General features: G+C 36.1%; 2 protein-coding genes across 4 annotated transcripts in view; one reads left to right on the forward strand and one right to left on the reverse strand.

The window, feature by feature from the left end:
- The window catches only part of itpkb (inositol-trisphosphate 3-kinase B), a 48,241-nt gene extending 42,914 nt beyond the window's left edge, over nt 1-5,327 (reverse strand). Inside the window, exons 1-3 of one of the 3 annotated variants that reach the window (XM_055185553.2) lie at nt 5,313-5,327; nt 3,246-3,342; nt 674-751 (exon numbers count right to left, since the gene is read on the reverse strand). The gene's annotated coding sequence lies outside the window, so the exon portion shown is untranslated. Of the gene's footprint in view, nt 1-673; nt 752-1,903; nt 2,235-3,245; nt 3,343-5,312 lie in introns of those variants that run through there. The other 2 variants (XM_055185552.2, XM_055185554.2) reach the window with 2 other exon arrangements.
- Nucleotides 5,328-5,849: 522 nt separating this feature from the next.
- coq8aa (coenzyme Q8A, genome duplicate a) overlaps nt 5,850-22,033 on the forward strand; it is a 36,149-nt gene continuing 19,965 nt past the window's right edge. The window contains exons 1-4 of the mRNA XM_055185558.2: nt 5,850-6,007; nt 11,949-12,137; nt 12,522-12,854; nt 17,046-17,112. Of these exons, the coding sequence (XP_055041533.2) occupies nt 11,967-12,137; nt 12,522-12,854; nt 17,046-17,112 (571 nt within the window). The 5' untranslated portion in view covers nt 5,850-6,007; nt 11,949-11,966. The remainder of the gene's footprint in view (nt 6,008-11,948; nt 12,138-12,521; nt 12,855-17,045; nt 17,113-22,033) is intronic.

Consider the following 22,033-nt stretch of genomic DNA (forward strand, 5'->3'; position numbering starts at 1 on the left):
ATGCAAGAAACGTAAGATAAATGTCATGAATATGCAATAAAAAGCATTGTTATGGCTTCAGTGAGTAAATTAAGTAAAACGTCAACTGTTACTATAAAAATAATATAATTTATAATTAATTATTTTTGTGTAAGCACTAACAAATTATGCAATAGCAAGACAAATTTTATCTGTCTCACCATTTTGAGGGCCGTGCATGAGTCTGCATGACTTCAAAAATTCAGTACGAGGGACGGCAAATCAAATTTATAAAAAAATTTGCGTAAAAAGATTAAAAAGTTTACTTCTTATGTTCTTTTCTAAAAATATACTTTAGCTGAAGCATCTTCACAAAAGATATTTCTGAGGCAGCGTTGGTCTAGCTTGTCCCTTTAACTTTAAAATGCTCACATTTATTATTAGACTTACTACGTTGTGCTGGACAAAACATTTCCTTTTGAAAAACAAGCACAGAGTGGATGAAAAACTGGAAACACATGCTACTTAAAGAGACAGTCAACATAACCTTTTATGTCTGCCCGGGAGACATAAAAGGATCAGGGGTGTAATAAGATCAGGATTCTTGGAAGAAATATTATTCTACATACCATAACCATTATATCACATTTAGGTTGCTATGCCAGTGCATAAATACAGCAAAAAGCAATCGCCGCATAAGTTTTCAGGAATTTACCTTTATCTTTTTACCATGCAAACAGCAACGATTGCGAGGCCTCGGCCACGACCACGCTGATGTCAAACATCTGAGGATCTTAAAAAGAAACAGCATACATTAGTCCTTTCCATTTCTGTCAAAGCCACGACATGGGAAAGGTTTCGTTGGACTGGAACTTTGATCAACCCGAAGGCTGTGGTAAAATAGTTCAAAAGTCTAACAATTTCATGGGACTACTAATTACTTCTGCAGTTGAGACAAATTATCCGCACAAAAGAACAGCGCACCCAAAGTACATGACAGAAACTGATTATTTATTTATTTATTTAGTTACAAACACAAACGTGCAGTTTCTCATACCAGCGCCCGTATGCAAAATCAAATACACCTCTGTAGGATTAATGCATTTGTTAAATAAAATAATCGTGGTTTTCGTGAGTCGGGATAAGCATTGCAGGATTACTGTAAGACAGTCGAGAAAAATAGGAAGGTTGTGCCCTGTATTTTAACTCAAGGGGAAGACTTAAAGGTTGGAATGCGCCTCCCTGAGTAATCCAGCCACCACCCTTTTAAATGATCTTTAACGGTCCATTATTGCACTTGAAGCATGACAGTTCAGATGCAACTTGAGGCTTTCCATGTTATGCATGAAACAGTTATTGGACTACCGTGTCTAAAGGCTAGTTATAACAGCAGGGAACTAATATTATAGAATAATATGAAGAAAAAGACCCTCGTGAAACTTCAAAACATCTCAATAAAAAGTCCTTTACTGAACTGCCCACTCGTTGGCACTCACAGAATTTGAATGAGCTGGAAAACACGTGGTGACTCTCTTGTAAACTCAATAGATGCTACCTCCATTTTTATCATATCTATATCTTATTTTATAAGAGATTGGTATCACTGTCTGAAATTGAATATTGAGAAATCAAAAGAATAGTAAAGTTAAAGTAAATAGTCAAATTAAAGACCCTAAACATCATCACCAGTTCTTGCAGATGTGAACATATAGGCTACATTCACACCTTTGATTTAGTTCATATGGAATCTGGTCTATCAGGTTTCAAAACAGTGGTACAAAACTTATTCTGTTGTCATCAATAGTCGCTTATAAACGAACAGCAAATAACATCTCCCAAACTCTCCCCACACATTAAACCAGACCAGGAGAGAGAACACCGGCTACTGCCTCACATAAATCTCTTTAAAAAGTTTTATTTTATAACACAAAGTCTGTTGTATTACCTTGGTTTGATCGGATCCTTGTTGCAAACTCTTTCGTTTATATTCTCGTTGTTCTTCCCAGTTCGCGTCTTTTGGAAACGTAGCAGAATAATAACTGCAGCTCGCGCGCTGTCGGGTTACGTTGCGCGAGTTCTTTTGTCTATTTAAATAAATGTTACTTTGTTACTTTGCATCGCGCAGCGTTGTAATCCGTCGCTCGGCGCTGTTCGACACGTCGCGTCAGAGCTGTGTGTTTGTTTAATGTACAAAAGGCAGGAAGGAAGTTAAATGACAGTGAGACTGAATTGAACGGAACAGGCAGAGCCTCACTGTGTTGCTTCGCACATTGAGCGCAAGGGAGCAACAATGATGGCAAAAAACTTCAGCCATGTATTTTATTTAATATATATGTACTGTATATGTGAAGTTCAGATGTGTGCAGATAACTTTTTTTGTTTGGTCTTTACAAATATGCACACTACAATGTTTGCAATTGTGACATACTTGACTGATGTATGTTTCATGTGATTCATAAAACATATTGATAAAAGGCTTACGTGTTGTTTAGTTATTTTTAGACATATGTTCCATTTATTTAAAAAAAAAAAAAAGGAATGAGAGCTGCATCATGATATTAAATAAACATTACGTGTGACACATCATGACGTTGGTTGAAAAGAATGTGCAAAGCTACAATTATAGATTTTATAACGATTACTTATATAAGATAAAGCTTGATTTTAACATGTTTTGGTCATAATCTATTATATAAGTATATTATAAAATATATTTTATATATTATAATCTATTAGTATAAGTATAGCAAGGTTTTGATTGCTTGGTTACTTTTATTTAAATGTACTTAAAAATATATAATATATAAATAATATAAAAAAAACGTTTGACTGGTAGTAATTTGGAAAAAAATGTCATAACCCTTTATAATAACTATTATTACTAAGTCATAAACAAAACCATTAAGTAATGCTTAACAATCAATAACTCAACTTTCATTTGATTATAGATATACATGGAAATTAATAAATTATTGACATTTCCAACTCATATAATAGCTTAACTTTCATTTTAATATATGAGTATGCATGAAAATGTATATAATAACTTGTAACTTGCTTTAATAAGACAAAGTAATGCTTAAGAATCAAGCTTGACATTCATTTTATATGAATATGCATGAAAATTAATGAATTTGCGCCATTTACTATTTGAAAGAATGTAATGTAATATAAAGAAATCAAAGGGGAAGCATCTTCCACCCACTTCGGTAGTCAACCAACCAATATGGGTGTAACACATTTAAATGATATTGTTCACATCATCATTAAAAGTTTGAATGACTTACCTCACTTTACTTAGATGAAGAGTCTTGGTAGTTCACTGAGAAATGTCTTCTCTATCATATAGTAATAAAAGCACAGAAACAGAAACAGGCCTTGATGCTGTCAGAAAAGTAGAGAAAGTCAGGACTGAACTTGTCATATCTTAAACAGTTCTTACGCTCCTTTATAGCATGATAACATCTTTCTGATTAATCTCCTATCTCTTTGAGGTACTTACCAACCCCACCGGACAAAGGAAATTGTCATATGTGTGAGTAAAGTGGATGGAAAATATAATGCTGTAGTGGTCACTCTGATTTGAATGAGACGAGCCGGCTGATAGGTGGTATGAAAATTCATTTTCCATCCTCTATGATTGAGATGGGGTGCATGATCGAGTCTAGAACTACGATTTTTTACTTGTAAATGTGACTCTCTCTCCAAATTTCAGGAAATATGTAAGGTGCACCCTCCAGCAAACCTTATTCATTCCCACCAAAATTTCCATATCATCTGCGATGGCTATAAAGTCAGTGCACTCTTAGAAATCACACATATGACATTCAAATGAGCTAGGAAGAAATCAGATACCATATGAAAATAAGTAAATAGGACTGTAAAGATGGGTTTAACAAAACAATTTTGTTTTGTAACAGACAATCCTTTAGCAATACATTAGTTAGTGATTCTGTTGCAAGTTTTCATGTGACTTAAACCTTATCTTAAACAATCTGGATGTTCAGACACTATATAAGGTCATGCATACTAAATGGGTCAACAAGTAGGTTATCTTCATAGAGTACAGTAAGCACTTGCTGTTTGCCAGCAGACTAGAAAGACACAATAAGAAAAGTTGAAACACATTATAAAGGTGAAACTGCCTAAACTAGAAACACATAAACAAACAAATTAAAGTTAACGACTGTCCTAAAATACCACATATATACAGTTTTTCTACCACCTAGTGGCACAACCAGTGAAATGCAACATGCCTATTACTATATATACATATGTATTACATAGGTATAAAATATATATTTATGTGTAAATATTTATATGCTTGTTCTTTATATTGAACTCTTTGAGTTGCATGTTCTGAGCTATTTTCTATCTTTTCATACAATGCCAAAAACTACAAAAAAAAAAACACTAAACTACTTTATTTAGCAGAAACATCTGGAGTCCAGGGACTGACAGGTGGATTTGCAGTAACTATTTTGGTGTAAAGTCGAGCATAAAGCGCTCATTATAATGGGTGTTTTTAACGCATACTGACAAAACCTTGCAATTACAAAGTATTAAAGATAAATATTCAGTTGAGGAGTAGTCCATACAATATATATAATATGGGGCGAGATTTTACCTCAAGTTTTAACATACCTTTTTTTATTAAGAAAATAAAAACAAAACAATTGGTGTAAATACAACACAATGAAACTGCTCAAGTAACATTTCAAGTGGGGGTTGGTATCAAATACAAACAATATTATAAAAAGACTTTGAAGAGAGTATACTTGTAAAATATGGATAGTTTTTTTAGGGCAATATCGAATCAATATAACACTTTACTTCATTTTTAAATGCAATAAAACACACATTACACTTGTGAATGTGAAATTTTGCCATGAAAATATATATATTTTTTAAAATAAGTGTGGGTCTGTTTATCAGTAATACCTAAAAGAACATCTTACCACTGTAAAGTAAAACTTTCTTCAACATTGTCAATAATAAAATTAAGTACATTTTGCCAGAAAAGAGATACATGAGGACAATGCCAAAATAAATGAATAGCTGTCTCTGGTTTCTGCTTACAAAAGCTATCTTTCATCTATATATTTTTTAAACTTGGTTAAATAATGTTTAGCCGGATATATTCTGTGAAGGAGTTTAAAAGATACTTCTTTAACTTTGTTTGTTAAGAGATAGCGATTGGGCAGAAGCCAGACTTTTTTCCAGTCAACATCACTTACAAATTGATTCCAAAACGAAATTACGTTTGGTCTCGAAACAATATCCTTCTGGAAAAGGGCTCTAATTGATCTATTATAATTATTATAATGACCAGAGAAACACAAGTTTTAACATACCTGACACAAAATATTATGTGCAAATTTACGTTTCAATCTTTCTGTCAGTCAGTGCAGTGGGCGTAACCGCAGTGACTTCCGCCTGTAGTGACGTCATATCTTTATCGGCCAGTAGAAGCTTTCTCTACGCCCCAAGTAATTTTTAACCACTAGATGGCAGAAAAGGATCAAGAACATACGTTTGTTATATCGCTATATCCGTCATTTTATTATTATTTGATTTAAACTGTCGTATCTATTTAATTTCAGGTTTGCGATGAACCGCTCATGAAGAATAAAGGAGAACCTTCAAAAACAACGATCCCATTCAAGACAAAAAAAGTATATTGTTATTAAATACATGTTCCTGTTGTACTTGTTTACGTATTGTTTTGCTATCAAAATGTTCAGCGGTCCCGCGCAACGACAATTTGATAAACATTTGTCCTTGGTCATCATATTTTTTGGTCAACCTACTCTGCGCGACTTCATGATCGATGCAGATAAGAACCAATAACAAAGCGTATAAAGTTTTATAGTCCCGCCTCTTCTCGCGTCACGTTTATTGTGTGACCAATAGCAGCCGAAGGAGGGAGGCGCCAAACAGCTCTGACACGCAGTCTACATAGGGTAAACAGCTCTCACCTCATGGACGCACGTCCTCCATATACACAGAGTTGGACTGAGCATTAGCCATATCGTTGCCAATTCTGGAGGTAAGTAACCTTTTGAAACAAAATAAATATTTATTATTAAACAAAATGTTTGATAGTCTTTAATGCAAAGGTTTTACCGTTTGAATAGTACGTCCTTCAGCTTGGCTAATGACGATGTGTTTCTCACGTGTCGTGTGACGAACCATGCTTTGATCAGAGTTTGATCTGAATAGCATAATGTTTTGTGCGTATTTCTGTGCATTTAGATTGATTGGTACACGTCTATTGTACATGCGTGTAGACGATTTCTATGTGGCTTTAGTAGGTTTCTCTAACAAAATATTTATAAATACTATACAAGGATTTTATTGACGTTCAAAACAAATTTCTTATAGAGGCCTTTACACTACATTTCCTCTTATTTCTAAAAGAGACGATCCTTTCTTTTCAAATGCATTAGGACGGCATGTGCTATTTGTTGCGAGAAATCTTAAAAAAACGATAAGGGTTGGTACACTCAAGTAGATATATGACATGCATGACTTTTTTTATTGGGACACAGAGTGTACTAACTTGATCAGAGATATTAAGCATGTGTTAAATGCCAGAAATAAACACAGCTGTTGTTAGGAATCTTTGCAATACTTTTAAACCTAAAGGCAAGCCTTTGTTTATAATTTTTTTTATAGAAGAGCTGCTTTAAATGTTTTATTTAGGTTTTTTTGTTGTTGTTGCTTATTTTGCATTTGAATTGCAATTGTAATTGATGGATGCATCTAAAAATAGTTCAAGATAATTCAAATGCTCTAGCTTAATTAAATATATGTTGATGCATTAAGATAAGTGAGTGCAGTGTTATATTTATTAAATTACATTTACATCAACATGTGGTGCTGTACAATCTCATCATCTGTTTGTCAACAATCCTTTCAGTATATTATTAACTAGGAACCACGTTCCTTGTTTTTAGGTCAGTAAATCAGTACCAGATAACATGTAAACAGACAAAAGGTGTTTCCCATAGTTAACAATCTGATTGGCTGTAAATCTCATATGTTCCTTCCGTGTATTAACTTAGCATGTGCTCTATGATTTCCTGCCACAAGGCCTGTCGCACAACAATCTGTCATCGTTCTCTTTTATGCTAAATATGATAACAGCTGCAATTGCCTTGCAATGCACAATGGAATAGGAAAGTGGGTCCTAAAATTTCTGACATTTGTTACTCTTTTCATGCTAACATTTAGATATTTCATATAGTAAACGCCTGTCCTGTTTTAGGGATTTGGAGATGAAAACAAGTGGAAATTGACCGCTGAAAGATATTAAATGGAAGTGGTTGCATTGAAAAAAACACTGTAAGCATGCACAGAGGCGTATAATATATGCATATATAATATATGCAGATATAAACTAATGCAAAATCTTCCTGTTAACCAAGCAAGCTTGTAGTATTTGTAATATGCATTTGCAGTCTGACATCCATTATTCGCAAATATGCAGATGTGTCCAGGCATGCATCTCTTTACTTAGGTGTAACTTATCTCTACCTTCAGAATGCTTCCATGGTGTCAAGCCACACCCATTTTACTAGATTAGACTATGAAAAGTGGGTTAACATGTGCACATGTATTTACACCCAGAGCATGATTTTTATTAAATGCAAATGTTTAGTTCATCAACTGTAAGTTGCAAATCGTTCACGGGGACCTGCAGAATGGCGCTAGATGATGTTTGCAATTGCAAAGTCATGCATTTAATTATCATGGAACACACAAATTTATTCCTTGAATGCATTATATGTCACTTTTGGCAACAGGAGATAGCTGTTGGCATGGCACTGTGGTGAGACCGATCTCTCTCTCTCTTTCGAGTTAACCACCACTCTTGGAAAGGATACGAGTCTGAAGTCATGTGCATGAAGGAAGTCCAGATTGAAAAAAAAAGGAGAATACTTTTGTTTCCCTTTATCATATTTTCCAATTGGCTGTTAAGGGATGGAAATGGTGCAGAATTAAATAGATGAATAAAACACTGTTACAGAGCTTTTTCACAGATAGAGTGTTTGAATCCTGACAAATAGTTCAAGGTTATTTGACAGCAATGTGTGGGCATACATTTTTCTTAGTTTATTTAGGTCATGTTTGTTAAATGTAAACCATATGATTTGGTTTAGTAAGTGAATAAATGCTTTCAATATTTGTAATTAGTTGAAAAAATTAGGGATGATGGGGTCAAATATTGATAATTTTTTTTAATGATAATTTTTTCCCATTTATAGTTGTTGTGTTGACTGATTCTCAATCAAACAAAACAATGAGTGTCATTCACTAATAATTGTGTACGTTTTTCGTATTTATACGCACACTTAAACTTCTCACGAAAACATTCCGCCTAATTCACAACACGTGCGTACGCTCAAGAGTTTGTTCTTATAGTTGTTCTTACGTTAGTGAATTTGGAGTGTTCTACATGAGCGGGGCCGTGCACAAGGTTGATAATTCGCATAAAACACGCCCAAACCAGCTCCATATAAGGGATTTCCACAGCGCAGGTCCACAGAAAACTTTAGAGGAGTTTGTCATAGAAGCAAAAGAGCTCGAAAAGAAATCCATGATCATATTTATTATCTGTAAAGTTCCGTTTTGCTTTGCATTTTTTATTTGAGAGGTTTTGCTGTCGGAAGCCAGTGCTAACCACTGATCAGAGTAACATTAAAGAAGGATTGGATGCGTTAACAAATACGACATTTAATTAATATGACAGAGACGCGCATCTGTATCTAAAATAAAACAGACAGGAGATCAAGTGATTGACGTTTGGACTTCTCATTACATTTACATGGCGTTTAGGCTACATTAGGCATTAAGCAGACAATTTCAAATAGAGATTTAAAAAGTGAGGAAGGAAAGCGTGAAGATTTGTCATTATGTGCAGTGTTTCCCACAGGATTTTGAGAGACTATGGTGGTGATGACGTCACCCGCTAATTAGCATATATGTGACGTCATCATGTCGTGTTTGCATTTGATCTAGTGTTGGCACCTGAAATATGTTTCACTTCTACTCTTTGATCTGTATCTGTATTTGATCTGTATTATATATCAAATTATATTTTAAGCCAAATTAAGCTGTTTTAAATAGTGAAATAAAAATGTAAATGGGGAATCATGAAAATTCTATTTGTGGGGGCCAGTGTTGATTCTGTGGTGGGCCGGCACAAATAAATCAATGTATGGGAAACACTGATGTGCATCTTCTTTATATGTTTAGAAAAAAATATGAAGAGTTTGGTTCCAAAACGCGATAAACGCCATTTTTGAAAAAAAAAAAACTGAGTTACTGCCAAAATCAGTATTGTATCAGGTCAGTAGTTAAAAGTAAATTCTTAATTTTACGCAAAATCCAATATCCGCCGTGTTATTCTATCATCTTTTTTCCCAAAATGCGATAAACGCCACTCCTCCTTTTTTACAGAATGCAATAAATCCATTCCTGAAATTGCAGCCCACCAGTCACGCAATGTAAACAAACAATGGTGGCGCGCTGAGTACACGGAGTCCTATTTTTGCTCATCTACTTTGTACTTCGTGATCAACAAACAAAACAAAATTATACTTCAATTGCATTGATAAACCTGTGAAGGTTTCTGTGACGGGAAAGAAACGTAAGCCATTAACATCTAATAATTTCCACGAGAGGCACTCGGGTGCTTGTTCTCCCGACAGCATCAAGCTTCTCATGCTAACACATTGACCCCAGAGGATCCTATGAAAACTTTACATTATTTTACTCAAAGTCAACGAATATCGAGAAGGACCAAAACATTTTACAGCTGATCGCTGTGAAAAATGTTAAGTGACGACGTCAAGTATAACTGCAGCAATGACAGTGTTCTTAATATAACAAAGTAAGTGTTTTGGTTAATGCCATTTAATGTTTATTTTTTAATCATTGTATACCACTAGTCAACAAAATAAATATAAAATGGTAAAGATGAATGCACATTTATACATTGATTTAATAGATTTATAGCATTTTGAAATAAAAAACTGTCATGGATTTATTGCATTTTGTGGAAAAAAGAATTCGTTTTTATAATAAATCTTTGAAAATCAAGTTATGGATTTAAATTTTTTATGTTTTTATAACCTAAAGATGCTATGTGAAAGTTTGTAACAGAAAATAGTGGTTTTCATCTCGTCACTTTCTTAGTATAGAAAACACGTTTTTACCGAAATTTGTCAAAATGGATTTATTGCGTTTTGGAACCAAACTCTTCATATATAGGCTATAATAATATATATAATATAATGTATATAATAATAATAATGATATAGATCATGTATAATAATATATAATACAGAAAATAGTATAATATAAAATATAATCATGTAACTTTTATATATCAACATTATTCTAAACATTATATAGCCTTGTATTTAATTATAGTGTACATGATTATTGCGTACGAGTGGTTTTAGGTTTTCTTGAATTTTTGCGTAAATCACAATTCAAGTGAAAACATCCATACGCTCATCTCACGCACATATTTGTGCGTACGCATGGTTAGTGAATGAGACCCAATGTTTTGGCAATATCATAGGGGCGGCTCTTATTCTAGTCCCAGACTAAAATGCATGTTTAAGCTGTTTTAATTTCAAAACAGCGTGCCCGTACATATTTTCACATCTGTACTATTGTTTTGTCTTTTGTAATTTTTATAAGGTTTGTTTCCAGACAGGGTTTTAGTTAATCCAGTACTAGGCCTTATTAATATTAGGTCATTTTAAAAGTTTTTACAACATACCTTACAAAAAACACTACAAGTGTGCGTCTTAAGACAGAACAATGTCAACAAAATATGTAAAAATGAAACAGGACAAGGTGTTGTTAAATGTAAGCAGCTCAAACATGCACTTAAGAAAAGCCCTGTCCGGGAAACTGCCCCATAGCGTTTAAACTGCATAAAATTATCCTACAAATATTTATGTTGGCAAAATATAAAAATCCATTTATCATGAAATTGAGAATTTCACAGCGGCCAGACTAAACTGTATATTCATTGCTGCTTTGTACAATTATTTTTGTTTTTGTTACAAACACTAAATCAAACACAAGTTAGTCATTAACGAAAGATTTTGGCACTTGTCTCATCGTGAAAACATTTAACCTTTGATGGAGATGCCAAGAATTGTGATAACAGCTGTGTTTTTTGGTGGCTTTCACTGTAGTGTTGATTTAAAGAGCCAAGTTTATTTATTTATTGATACATTATTGTATAAACCAGGGGTCTCCAACCTTTTTTGTGAGCAAGTGCTACCACAGTGGATAAAACAATCTGGAGGGCCCCTTTTTTTTTTGATATAGTCTACTCAAAGCTTTCTTGTTTTACTTGTTTATTTTATTTTATTTGACTTGTTTATATGTTTTAGTATTGTTTAAAATTGTAACATACGTAAACCAAGCCAAGCTAATATAAAAAAATATGTAATGAATAAATATTACAATTGAGACTATTAATAGAATGTGCTTTGGCGGGCACCTCACAGACTCTGTGCGGGCTACCTGGTGCCCGCGGGCACCACGTTGGTGACCCCTGGTATAAACATAACAACATTAAGGCAGTTTACAACATTTATGACCCATGCTATAATATCAGTTATGGATTTCATATTAATTTCAGTATTTGACATGACCGTACTCGGTTAATATAAAAGATATCAAAATTATATCGTCACAGATCGTTCTTTATAGTATGTAGGATGATTTTGTGTCGAAAACAACAAATCACAAAAAATTACTTTAGCTGGGTTACACTTTATTTACATATTGCTTTGGTTTTTTTGCACTTGGACATGGTAATATGATAACACACTGTGGAATTAACTTAACACGGTTATTTTTACGTCCGACATGATCCAAATCAAGGTAGATTTCCACCACGATTGTTGGCTTTAAAAAACGTTGAGGTTATTGTATCACTTCCTTCCCTTTTGTAGGTGTGAAGAGGAACCATCATGGCATTGGCAAGCGACATGTTGTTGCTTATGAGGGGTCTGGCCAAGCTAAGCCAGGCCATGATCGAGACCCAGGGCAGCTCTCTGCGTTTCGGAGGGGTCCAGACTATGGGCCAGAGCATGCAGATGACGGCTGAACAGGCCATGAGCGTGGCCATGCAGAAAGTTCAGGTGAACTCAGCTTCAGTTTCCAGACGCTTCAATCATAGTACAGCAACATGTTGTTATCAATTGCCAAAGTTTCCTATTACTAAGCTTACTGCACTTTATAGTGGTATTGGATTGCAGCTCTTATTCTGGGTCTGCCAAAGATACAATAACTTGAACAAAAAGATTATGCAAATGAAATTGTATTTACCTGGAGAGTGAATTACCACCTGGACTTAGCCCAACATTTTTTCTAAAGCACAGTGTGTGCTGCCAAGATGTTTATGGTATCAAAGTCTATGGAACTGACTGTCCACTTCAAGTACTTGTTAGAAAAGTATGCTTATCATCATGTGTTCCTGATTTGTATATGTACCCTATAATAACCATGGTGTTTATATATTTCAGGAGTTCTCAGGTAAACAACAAAGTGTCTCCAGTTTTGGCACAGACACGGACACCAAGTATGACTTCACCTCCTCAGAGGAAAACCTTGAGGGACATGAAGGATTGGACAGTGATTCAGTTTTTAGGGACTCTAGCACAGGTGCAGCAAACACATACAGCCAGGCTCCAGGAAAGTCCAAACTGTTTGAAGGCTACAAAGACCCTACCAGCCAGTTCACAAGCCAAACGCGGTCATATCACCAGGATCACTCCTCTGTTGGAGGAATCACGGCTGAGGATATAGAGAAAGCCAGGGAGGCGAAACGAAACAGCTCCAAACCACACAAACAAATGGTATGAGAGATAATTTCAAAGCTGAGTAACTAGCTATTATAGTGGGATTACTGGGGTATTTAATAGTTACAATGCAATTCTATTGTGTTGATGCATTTCCTAATTAAACATTACACAACAGTGTTCAAATTTGGAAAACATTACAAATGACTCTTACATCTATGGACAAAGCAAGGATTATACCATAGATATTTGATATTACAAGATTAAGCACTCTTATTGCTATGAAAAAGGGACAATGCAAAGCTCAATATGGCCGCTCTGGGGACAGAAGTCACGCCTTCCAGTCCTTCAAAAAAAAAAATCAATTGATAAAGATTGATGATTTTCTGGGGCGGTGCTCTTTCCAGAGTCATGTGAGGCGATTGCCAACCTGTGTGTATGCGCAGTAGCTAAAATTACTGTTACGATACAGTTAATGTCAGATTTAATGGCTGGTTAGCATATGATTTTTTTTTAGAAATATCTGTATTTCACCAATGGACCCCTTCACAGTTCACGTCACAGGCGGTTCCCACTGCGCATGTCGGGGTCAGAAAAGTCATTACAGCAGATTGAGTTGCGTATTATTCGGTATTGTCAAAAATGCCTACTTGCGTCGTGGGCTTTGAAAATCGCACCAGGTCTGCTGTTAAGTTTTTTGGGATTCCTGCAGAATCTCAAAAACAAAAAATACAACATTTGTGGCTGCAAGCAATTTAACGTGTGACTGGGACAATGCAAAGATCAAAGAGGCTTGTGTTTGTAGTGCTCACTTCATTTCAGGTAAGCCATCATTTTTCAGCCTTGTTAGATTAAACTAGAAAGCCTAAATGATAGGAACACTTTGACCCCATGCTGCGCACGCACTCGATAGTCATTCAATGTTTACAAACTTTGAAGGGGTCTATAGATAGGCCTTTAGTCTTGTATGACTGAAATGCCCAGAAGCACTGCAAACATGGCCGCCTAGTGGCACGACTTCCCTAAAGGGACTTTGATTATGGTTGTGTCTCAATCAGCCCCCTTGTTCAGTAGTCAGGGAACTGATCAGGGAGTCTGACTTTTTACGGGCTGTCTCAGGCCTGGAACTTGAATGTTCGTTCACTAAAAATTCCCGCAACGCAATAACCAGTGAGCATCAATGGTCCCTATTACCGGAAGTCACGTGACCTTTTCTGAAGCTCTCCAACCAAAAATGGTGCGGGCCAACTCAATGAAGTTAATGAAATGTGACAGAACTTTTATAAAGACAAACTTTTGTTTTAGTTTTTTAATACAAACACGCATCGCTAGACAGTAAGGGACCACAATCTACTCGATATTTAAAACGATAATGTTTCTTTAAAATATTTTTTTATATTTAAATGTATTTATATTGCTCCAATTTTATGCATGGATATGTAAGTATGTAAGAATAATGACTGCGTTTTTCACAATGCACTGTTCAAAATGAAGTCAAGAGAGTGTTGGTTTTGTCGGTTGTTGATGAGTAACAGCTGTGAATGATCACAATGCGCTTAAGCAGCCACGTCGCAGGAGAATAATTGAACGGTGTCCCAATGTCAAGTGAGCTTGAGTCCTTACCAGTGCCCAAACCTGCATACACAATATACTGTTTCACGACCTCAGGAGCTAGGGAATGGATTGAGACACTGGGAATGATTAAGAGTTGTTAGCAAATGAGATTAAGTGAGTGTAAACACAACTAAAGACAGACTGATTAACCATGATTTGACATTTGGAGGAATCCACTCATCCGTGTCATGAGCATAACATGATGAATAAGGTGGAGATGTGTTTGGTCTCATTTTTCATATCAGTCACAGTCTAGCCTTGCATTTCGAGATATCTTACTTATCTTTAAGACAAACCCGCTTATGACATGATTTAAATACATTTGAAAAAATCCTTTTTTTTACCTTTTGAAAAATTAGGGTTGTGTATCGAAAATAATCTCACGATACGTATCAGGATACAGGGTTTGCATTGCACTATATCGCGATACTCTAAAGTGAGACGGTATATTTGAGACATTTTCTGTTTTTAGAAATGTAATGGGAATTTTAGGAAAGCTGTCATTGAGAACACACCACCATATGCAAGCCTTAGCAAAAAATTGAGACGTGCGCCGTTCTAGTACTTCCTGTCACTGTTTAAGTTCAGAGATAAGAATGCTATCTAGTTGTCGGGATGTAAACTTCAAACAAAACAACTGTCATGAATGCATCACATGAATCAATATTTTCTTACACCCTGTTGCATAATGATAATACAATATTTGTATTATAATTATTAACCGTATGTTAGCTTTCTGCAATGTGCATAACAATAATATGTTTGAAACGTTACTTAATATACTTGCAGTTATTTTCTTTAAGTGGATTTAAATCAAATTGACATTTTCTGTGAATTTGTACCCAACAGCTGACATTTTATATAAACTTACCATTGCAAATCAGTCTGTTTTGAATTTATATTAATTAATTTAGTAGACTCTTGTATCTAAAGTGACTTACAAAGAAAAAAGCATTTAATATTATGCAGTTTTGGGTAACTTGTGTTATAAGTATACTTGATTACTGATTATGTCATTTAAAGGGGACATATCATGAAAATCAGATTTTTTTTCCATGTTTAAGTGCTATAATTGGGTCCACAGTGCTTCTATCAACCTAGAAAATGATGAAAAGAACAACCCAGTAACTTAGTTTCTGCAAGCATGTGAAAAAATACGTCATTGAAATTAGGCTCCCCTTGTGATGTCAGAAGGGCATAATACCGTCCCTTAACATACGTGGACATAAACATTTTTGTTGTTTGCACCATAATCATAATACTTATTTCTGGAACCTGTTGTACTCAAACATGGACAATTACACTTCGGGCCGGTTTCCCAAACAGGGCCTAAGCCTAGTCGCAGACTAACTTAAATGTTATGCTGAGTTTACACCAAACGCGTTTTGGGCGTCAAAATCGCGTCTACCGCGCCTAGTTTGCCGCTTGAACACTTTGAATGTATTCGCGCGTGTAGAGCGGAGTAGACGCGCGGAAAAGCAAGCATTTGACGCGCGTCCAAAGCAAAATCCGCTTCTTGTGGGAGGGGCAACTGCTGAGTGTCTGTTTGCAAGATGACTGATGTTACTTGTGCATTTATCAAGAGAGTTACCAGTTTGTATTGGGTAACCTGACTATAGGGGGAAAATAAACGGCGCGGGTCGATAAACGTCACTCAAAAGTGAAGTGTGTATGACAACTTACCAGGTTGCCCAAAGTCCTTACTGACACTCTTCCAAGCGAGGTCCTTTTTATTCCTGTCTCCTCTATAGAAATAACAACTTGTGTCATATAGCTCCGAGTGACTGCTTGAGTAAGTGACTCCGGGCGGGGCTGCCACCACAGCAGCAGGCAGGCTCCTGATTGGTTAACGCGGCGCGAAATTCCGCCAAAGTTCAAATTTTTCAACTCGGGCGTCAAATTCGCGTGAACCACAAAATGCACAAAAGCACCATTCGTGCGTACCGCTTCACGCGCGAATGAGGCGGAAACGCGTCTTCCACTCCGTGCCGAACGCCTCTTCCGCGCCGCGGGACCTCCTGAGGCGCGTCAACGTGTCTGCACATTGACTTAACATTGAAATCACTCGCGCTTCACGCCTCTACCGCGGTTGGTGTAAACGCACCATCAGTGTTGTCTTGACCGAAAAGAACTTGTTCTGTCATATCTTAAAATATATCAGTATATTCAGAGTCTTGTGTCTGAAGATGCACACCAGTAATGTTTATAAATTATGCTTTTAAATATCCTAATTTAACTCCGGCCTAAGCCTGGCTTAAGCTAATCCCTGTTCGGAAAACCGCCCTGTAATGTTAAAAAAAATTGGTTATTATATTTTTTCGTTCTTCCTAACCCCAAAATAACTGGTAGAAATCTGAAAAAAAGACAAACCAAAGCTTGGGTCTTATGAGAATAATCTGCACTATTCAAAACATTACACACTGCACTAACCACAAACATTGCTCTGGTGGTTATTTTAAGACATTTGACAGGTCAGATGTGCGTTTTACAGATAAATAATCAACACCCATGGAACATTTGAATAAAGCCTTCAACAGCCCCGTGGTATCAAAAATGTATTACAGCTTTGAAGTCAATTTTAATATTTTTATGTGATTGCTACACCCCTGACAGTATGACTGTTCTTTCCTGTAGCTCAGTGAAAGAGCGAGAGAGCGGAAGGTACCGGTCACACGCCTGGGCAGACTAGCAAATTTTGGAGGTAAGGTTACCAAACGTGCCATATCGAAAGCTTTTATAATGTATGCATATGCTTTCAGATTCTGAAAATTTTATTTGCACCAGTGTTTGTTTGTTTAGCTTCACCATTTGTTTATTCTGGCAATATTATGTTCCACCCATTGTTCAATCTAAAGTTTTTGAGAGCTGCATCTCTCTCCATGTATAGCAGTACACAGCCAGATTGAGGGTTTAAGGTTAATCCCCACTTTGACCACATTGTAAAGTGTAGACTGTGTCTACCGCTGCTTTGGATTTTGAAAGAGATTAACCAGTCTAGGAATGTGCATCACCTGTTTCTCCATTCTGCAGTCTGTAACTCTACTCTCTTTTGTTTAGTTAATGACACCATATCAGTTATTTCTCAAAGGACTATTACTGAATAGAGTTAAAGGGATACTTCACTCCAAAATAAAAAATCTGTCATTTACATCATTGCCTCATGTTGTTCTAAACCTGTATGAGTTTCTTTATTCTGTTCAATAACAAATTAAGATATTTTGATAAAGGATGGTAAGCACACAGATGACAGTACCCATTGTTTTCCATAGTAGGAAAAACAAATACTATGGATGCCAATGGGTACCTTTAACTGCATGCTTGCAGTCATTTATTAAAATATTTTCTTTTGTATTTAACAGAATAAAAAATTTTGGGTGAACTATCCATTTAATGGCTAAATGTGTTTGAGGTTTCGAAGGCAAAAGTGCTGTCGCATTGGAAAATGTCCCACTATCAGTAACTGTGTGATGATTGGATACATGGGTTCACTGTATACTGTTTTTCCACTGACGCACACTTATTGACATGTTGAAAATATATATCTCGTATTCTCAGCTGCTGGTGTACTGCGACCATCACGCTGGCCGACATTCAAGTGTTTATTATCAGATTGAACTTCTATCTGCCTTGGTTACAAGAAAACACCTGTTTACTGCAAACCCATATATTGTACGGTCACTGTGTCCTTTTCACCTAACACTCAGGTTTGGCATTCGCTGGGCCACCAGTGCATTGTGGGATGGTGGGGATTTGTAGACTGGGATTTTGAAGGGTTTATTTTTCTTTATGGTACAGAATCTACCCAAACTCAAGCTTTAGGCCAGGCCCTATTTGTAAAGGAGGTCACACACCAGACGACAAGGGTCGTGTCGTGCCATGAATCTAAAAACAGAATACATTATTTTCTATTAATGTACCAAATCCTTAGCGATTAACATTGGCTGCTAACCTAAATTTTGCATTTTGAAGTAAACGCTATCTGACTAAGCTTGCACTATTTAATGTGCACGTCCGGTGTACGATACCTCTGAGTTGTCCTAGACGCGACGCGGCACTTCTTGGTGTGCGACCAACTTAAAGGGGCAGTGTGTAATTTTTAAAAGGATCTCTTGACAGAAATGCAAAATAATATACAAAACTATATTTTTAGGGGTGTATAAAGACGTTTTTATAATGAACCGTTGTGTTTTTATTACCATAGAATGAGACCTTTTTATCTACATACGCTGAGGGTCCCCTTACGTGGAAGTCGCCATGTTTCTACAGAAGCCCTTAACGGACAAACTTTTTTCACTAAGTTGTCTCCGATGATGACATTTTCCCAGTGGTGGCTGTCGTAGCGTCTCTATGCGTTTCAAAAGCGATGGGTGAGCAGTGGACTGAGCCGTTGGTTGCAATTTGCAACGTCACCACTAGATGCCGCTAAAATTTACACACTGCACCTTTAAGAGAGATGTTTGTGAGATATTGCTGGGAATTAATATTTCATATATAATCAAATTAAATTATGTATAAAATACGATGCAATAATTTGGTATTTTTGCCAACATTAAAACTCTGAGGAAACATTGGGTCTCATTCAATAAGCATGCGTACGCACAAATTTGTTCGTAAAATGTGTGTATGGACGTTTTAACTTACAAATCATGATTCAACAAAAACTTTCATACTAAAATTTATTTTAAATGTATGCAGAAACGTAAGAACAACTTGGATCACACGTATGAAATAATCATGAACAAGGAAAAATATATAGAATATATAACACAGATATATATTATAGGGTTCTTTTTCCTTGTTCATGATTATTGCGTTGTTCTTACATTTGCAAACATTTAGAAGACATTTTAGTATGAAAGTCTTTGTTGAATGATGATTTGTAAGTTAAAACGTCCGTACGCACATTTTACGAACAAATTTGGGTGTATGCTTAGTGAATGAGACCCATTGTTGAAGTCTCAGTCTAATTTTGTGATTGGGAGCATCAAAGTCTGATTTGAATCATTGATTTGAATCTTTGTCATGACCTTAATCAATATTAAAGATATCAAGGTTACCTTTCCACAGAATGGTCTTTACATTATCTAAGATGATTTTATGTTGAAAACGCCAAATTCCAATAAAAGACTAATGAATATATAACTCTTTAGTTATACGCCTGTTTTATTTAATGTATCTGAGGTTTTGTCCTCACCTTGACCTAAGTAGTGGACATAGTGCTCTCCAGTTTTCTTGGCTGTCTTCCCTACCCATCATTGGATAGCTTTTGATTTTGAATAACAGCCTCCAAGAATAGTCGGCACAATTTTGGCAGGCATTCATATGGTTGCGTTCTCCTAACACTATTTTGATGACCGTAGCCACCAATAACTTAACAACTGCTTGTAAGTAGCGCATTTGTTTCGTTTTGTTTACCTTAAATACTTCATGTTCAAAAACATACCTCTGTGTTTTTGTAATATGAGACTCATGCCCGTAGTTGTCCTTGGTCATGCTATCAGACTTTCTGTAAATGATCTTGACCACTGTGCGGTGCCCTGCATAGGAAGAGTCCTTTGACTGGATGTCAGCTTTTAGAAGACGTGTGAATATCATGTTTACAATAAACTTACGAATTGGACATATGCTTTTATCCAAAGCGGCTTACAATGCATCCAAGAGATATGTTTAATTAGTATGTGTTTTTGGGTAATCAAACCCATGTCCTTTTGCGCTGCTAATGCCTCTACCAACTGATCTACAGGAACTTTTATGGTACTGAATTATATAAATAAACCCTTTTGAATGCAGTTCCCAGCATTTTTTTTTTAATTATATATAATTGTACACTGTATAAATTGAGTAATGCAAGCCTACACAAATGTCCTTAAAAGAGAAAAACAATTATGATGTTTCAAGTGCTGCCGTGTTTAAGCAAACTGTGCTCCTTTTGTTGTCCACAAGTCCTTAAACTCTTGCGGACGTAAAAGACACAAAAGCAGGAACTTGTTTAATCATCAACCGCAACTGACCCAGAACTTCCCTAGCAGGCTTTAACAAACACTTGGCACAAGAGGCTGTGCCAAAACTGTATGTGTTTCCTTAAGGTGGTGGATCATAATTTTAAGGTGTCTCATAATCATAATCTTGTTTTCTTAACATGTCTGTTCCAATCCTTGCCTGTAACAGCTGTTTATATTAAGGTTTACTGCCATCGGTTCATTTTAACGGATTTGAAACCCCTCCTAACTCTCTCTATGCAGGAGTGTTACATAATCACAAAATTGCATAACTACTGTATTTAAGGTTGCACCAAATCATGTTATTGTTTCTCGGCTGTACCGCAGCAAATTTGGTGACGGCAGTGTTATTTGATATGCTATTTTTGGTGTCTCCTTTTGTCATGTTGTTTATTATACAACATTAGTGTGGTTATGGATTGATACCCAGATATGCATCATATAAATAAAGAGATTCATGTTTTTGAAGTGTTCAATGGCCTGAACGTGTCTGCTACACAATCTACCTACATGTCTGTTTATTTATCAGTCTATCCACCTGTTTATCAAACCGCATGCAGTCACACTGCATCAGCGGCAAAATTATATCGCAAATCGAATCGCAACAGCAGTATCTGTCCTAAAAATCGCAATTAGATATTTGCCCAAATCGCATATCCCTACTACCTATCCATCTGTCTGTCTATCGATCTATCTGTCTACCTAGCTGTCTATTAATCACACTGCATGCAGTCACGCTGCATCCGCAACAAAATTAAATCGCAAAACTAAACACATCTGCAGCAGCTGTCAGAATTATTGCAATTAGATTTTGTTCAAAATCGCATAACCTTGTCTGTCTGTCTGTCTACCTACCTGTCTATCAATCACACTGCATGCAGTCACGCTGCATCTGCTACAAAGTTAAATCGCAAATCCAATCGCAGTTGCGGCATCTGTTAGAAAAATCGCAATTAGATATTGTCCATATTGCATAACCCTACTACCTGTCTGTCTGTCTGTCTGTCTGTCTATCTGTCTATCTACCAACCTGTCTATCTACCTATCTGTCCTATCTACCAACCTGTCTATATACCAACCTGTCTATCTACCTATCTATCTATCTATCTATCTATCTATCTATCTATCTATCTATCTATCTATCTATCTATCTACCAACCTGTCTATCTACCTATCTGTCTATCTACCAACCTGTCTATCTACCTATCTGTCTATCTACCAACCTGTCTATCTACCTATCTGTCTATCTACCAACCTGTCTATCTACCTATCTGTCTATCTACCAACCTGTCTATCTACCTATCTGTCTATCTACCAACCTGTCTATCTACCTACCTGTCTATCTACCAACCTGTCTATCTACCTATCTGTCTATCTACCAACCTGTCTATCTGTCTATCTACCAACCTGTCTATCTACCAACCTGTCTATCTGTCTATCTACCAACCTGTCTATCTGTCTATCTACAAACCTGTCTTTCTGTCTATCTACCAACATGTCTATCTACCTATCTGTCTATCTACCTATCTGTCTATCTACCTATCTGTCTATCTACCTATCTGTCTATCTACCTATCTGTCTATCTACCTATCTGTCTATCTACCTATCTGTCTATCTACCAAC

This window comes from Misgurnus anguillicaudatus, chromosome 18 (genome assembly GCF_027580225.2).
Source record: "Misgurnus anguillicaudatus chromosome 18, ASM2758022v2, whole genome shotgun sequence".
NCBI lineage: Eukaryota > Metazoa > Chordata > Actinopteri > Cypriniformes > Cobitidae > Misgurnus > Misgurnus anguillicaudatus.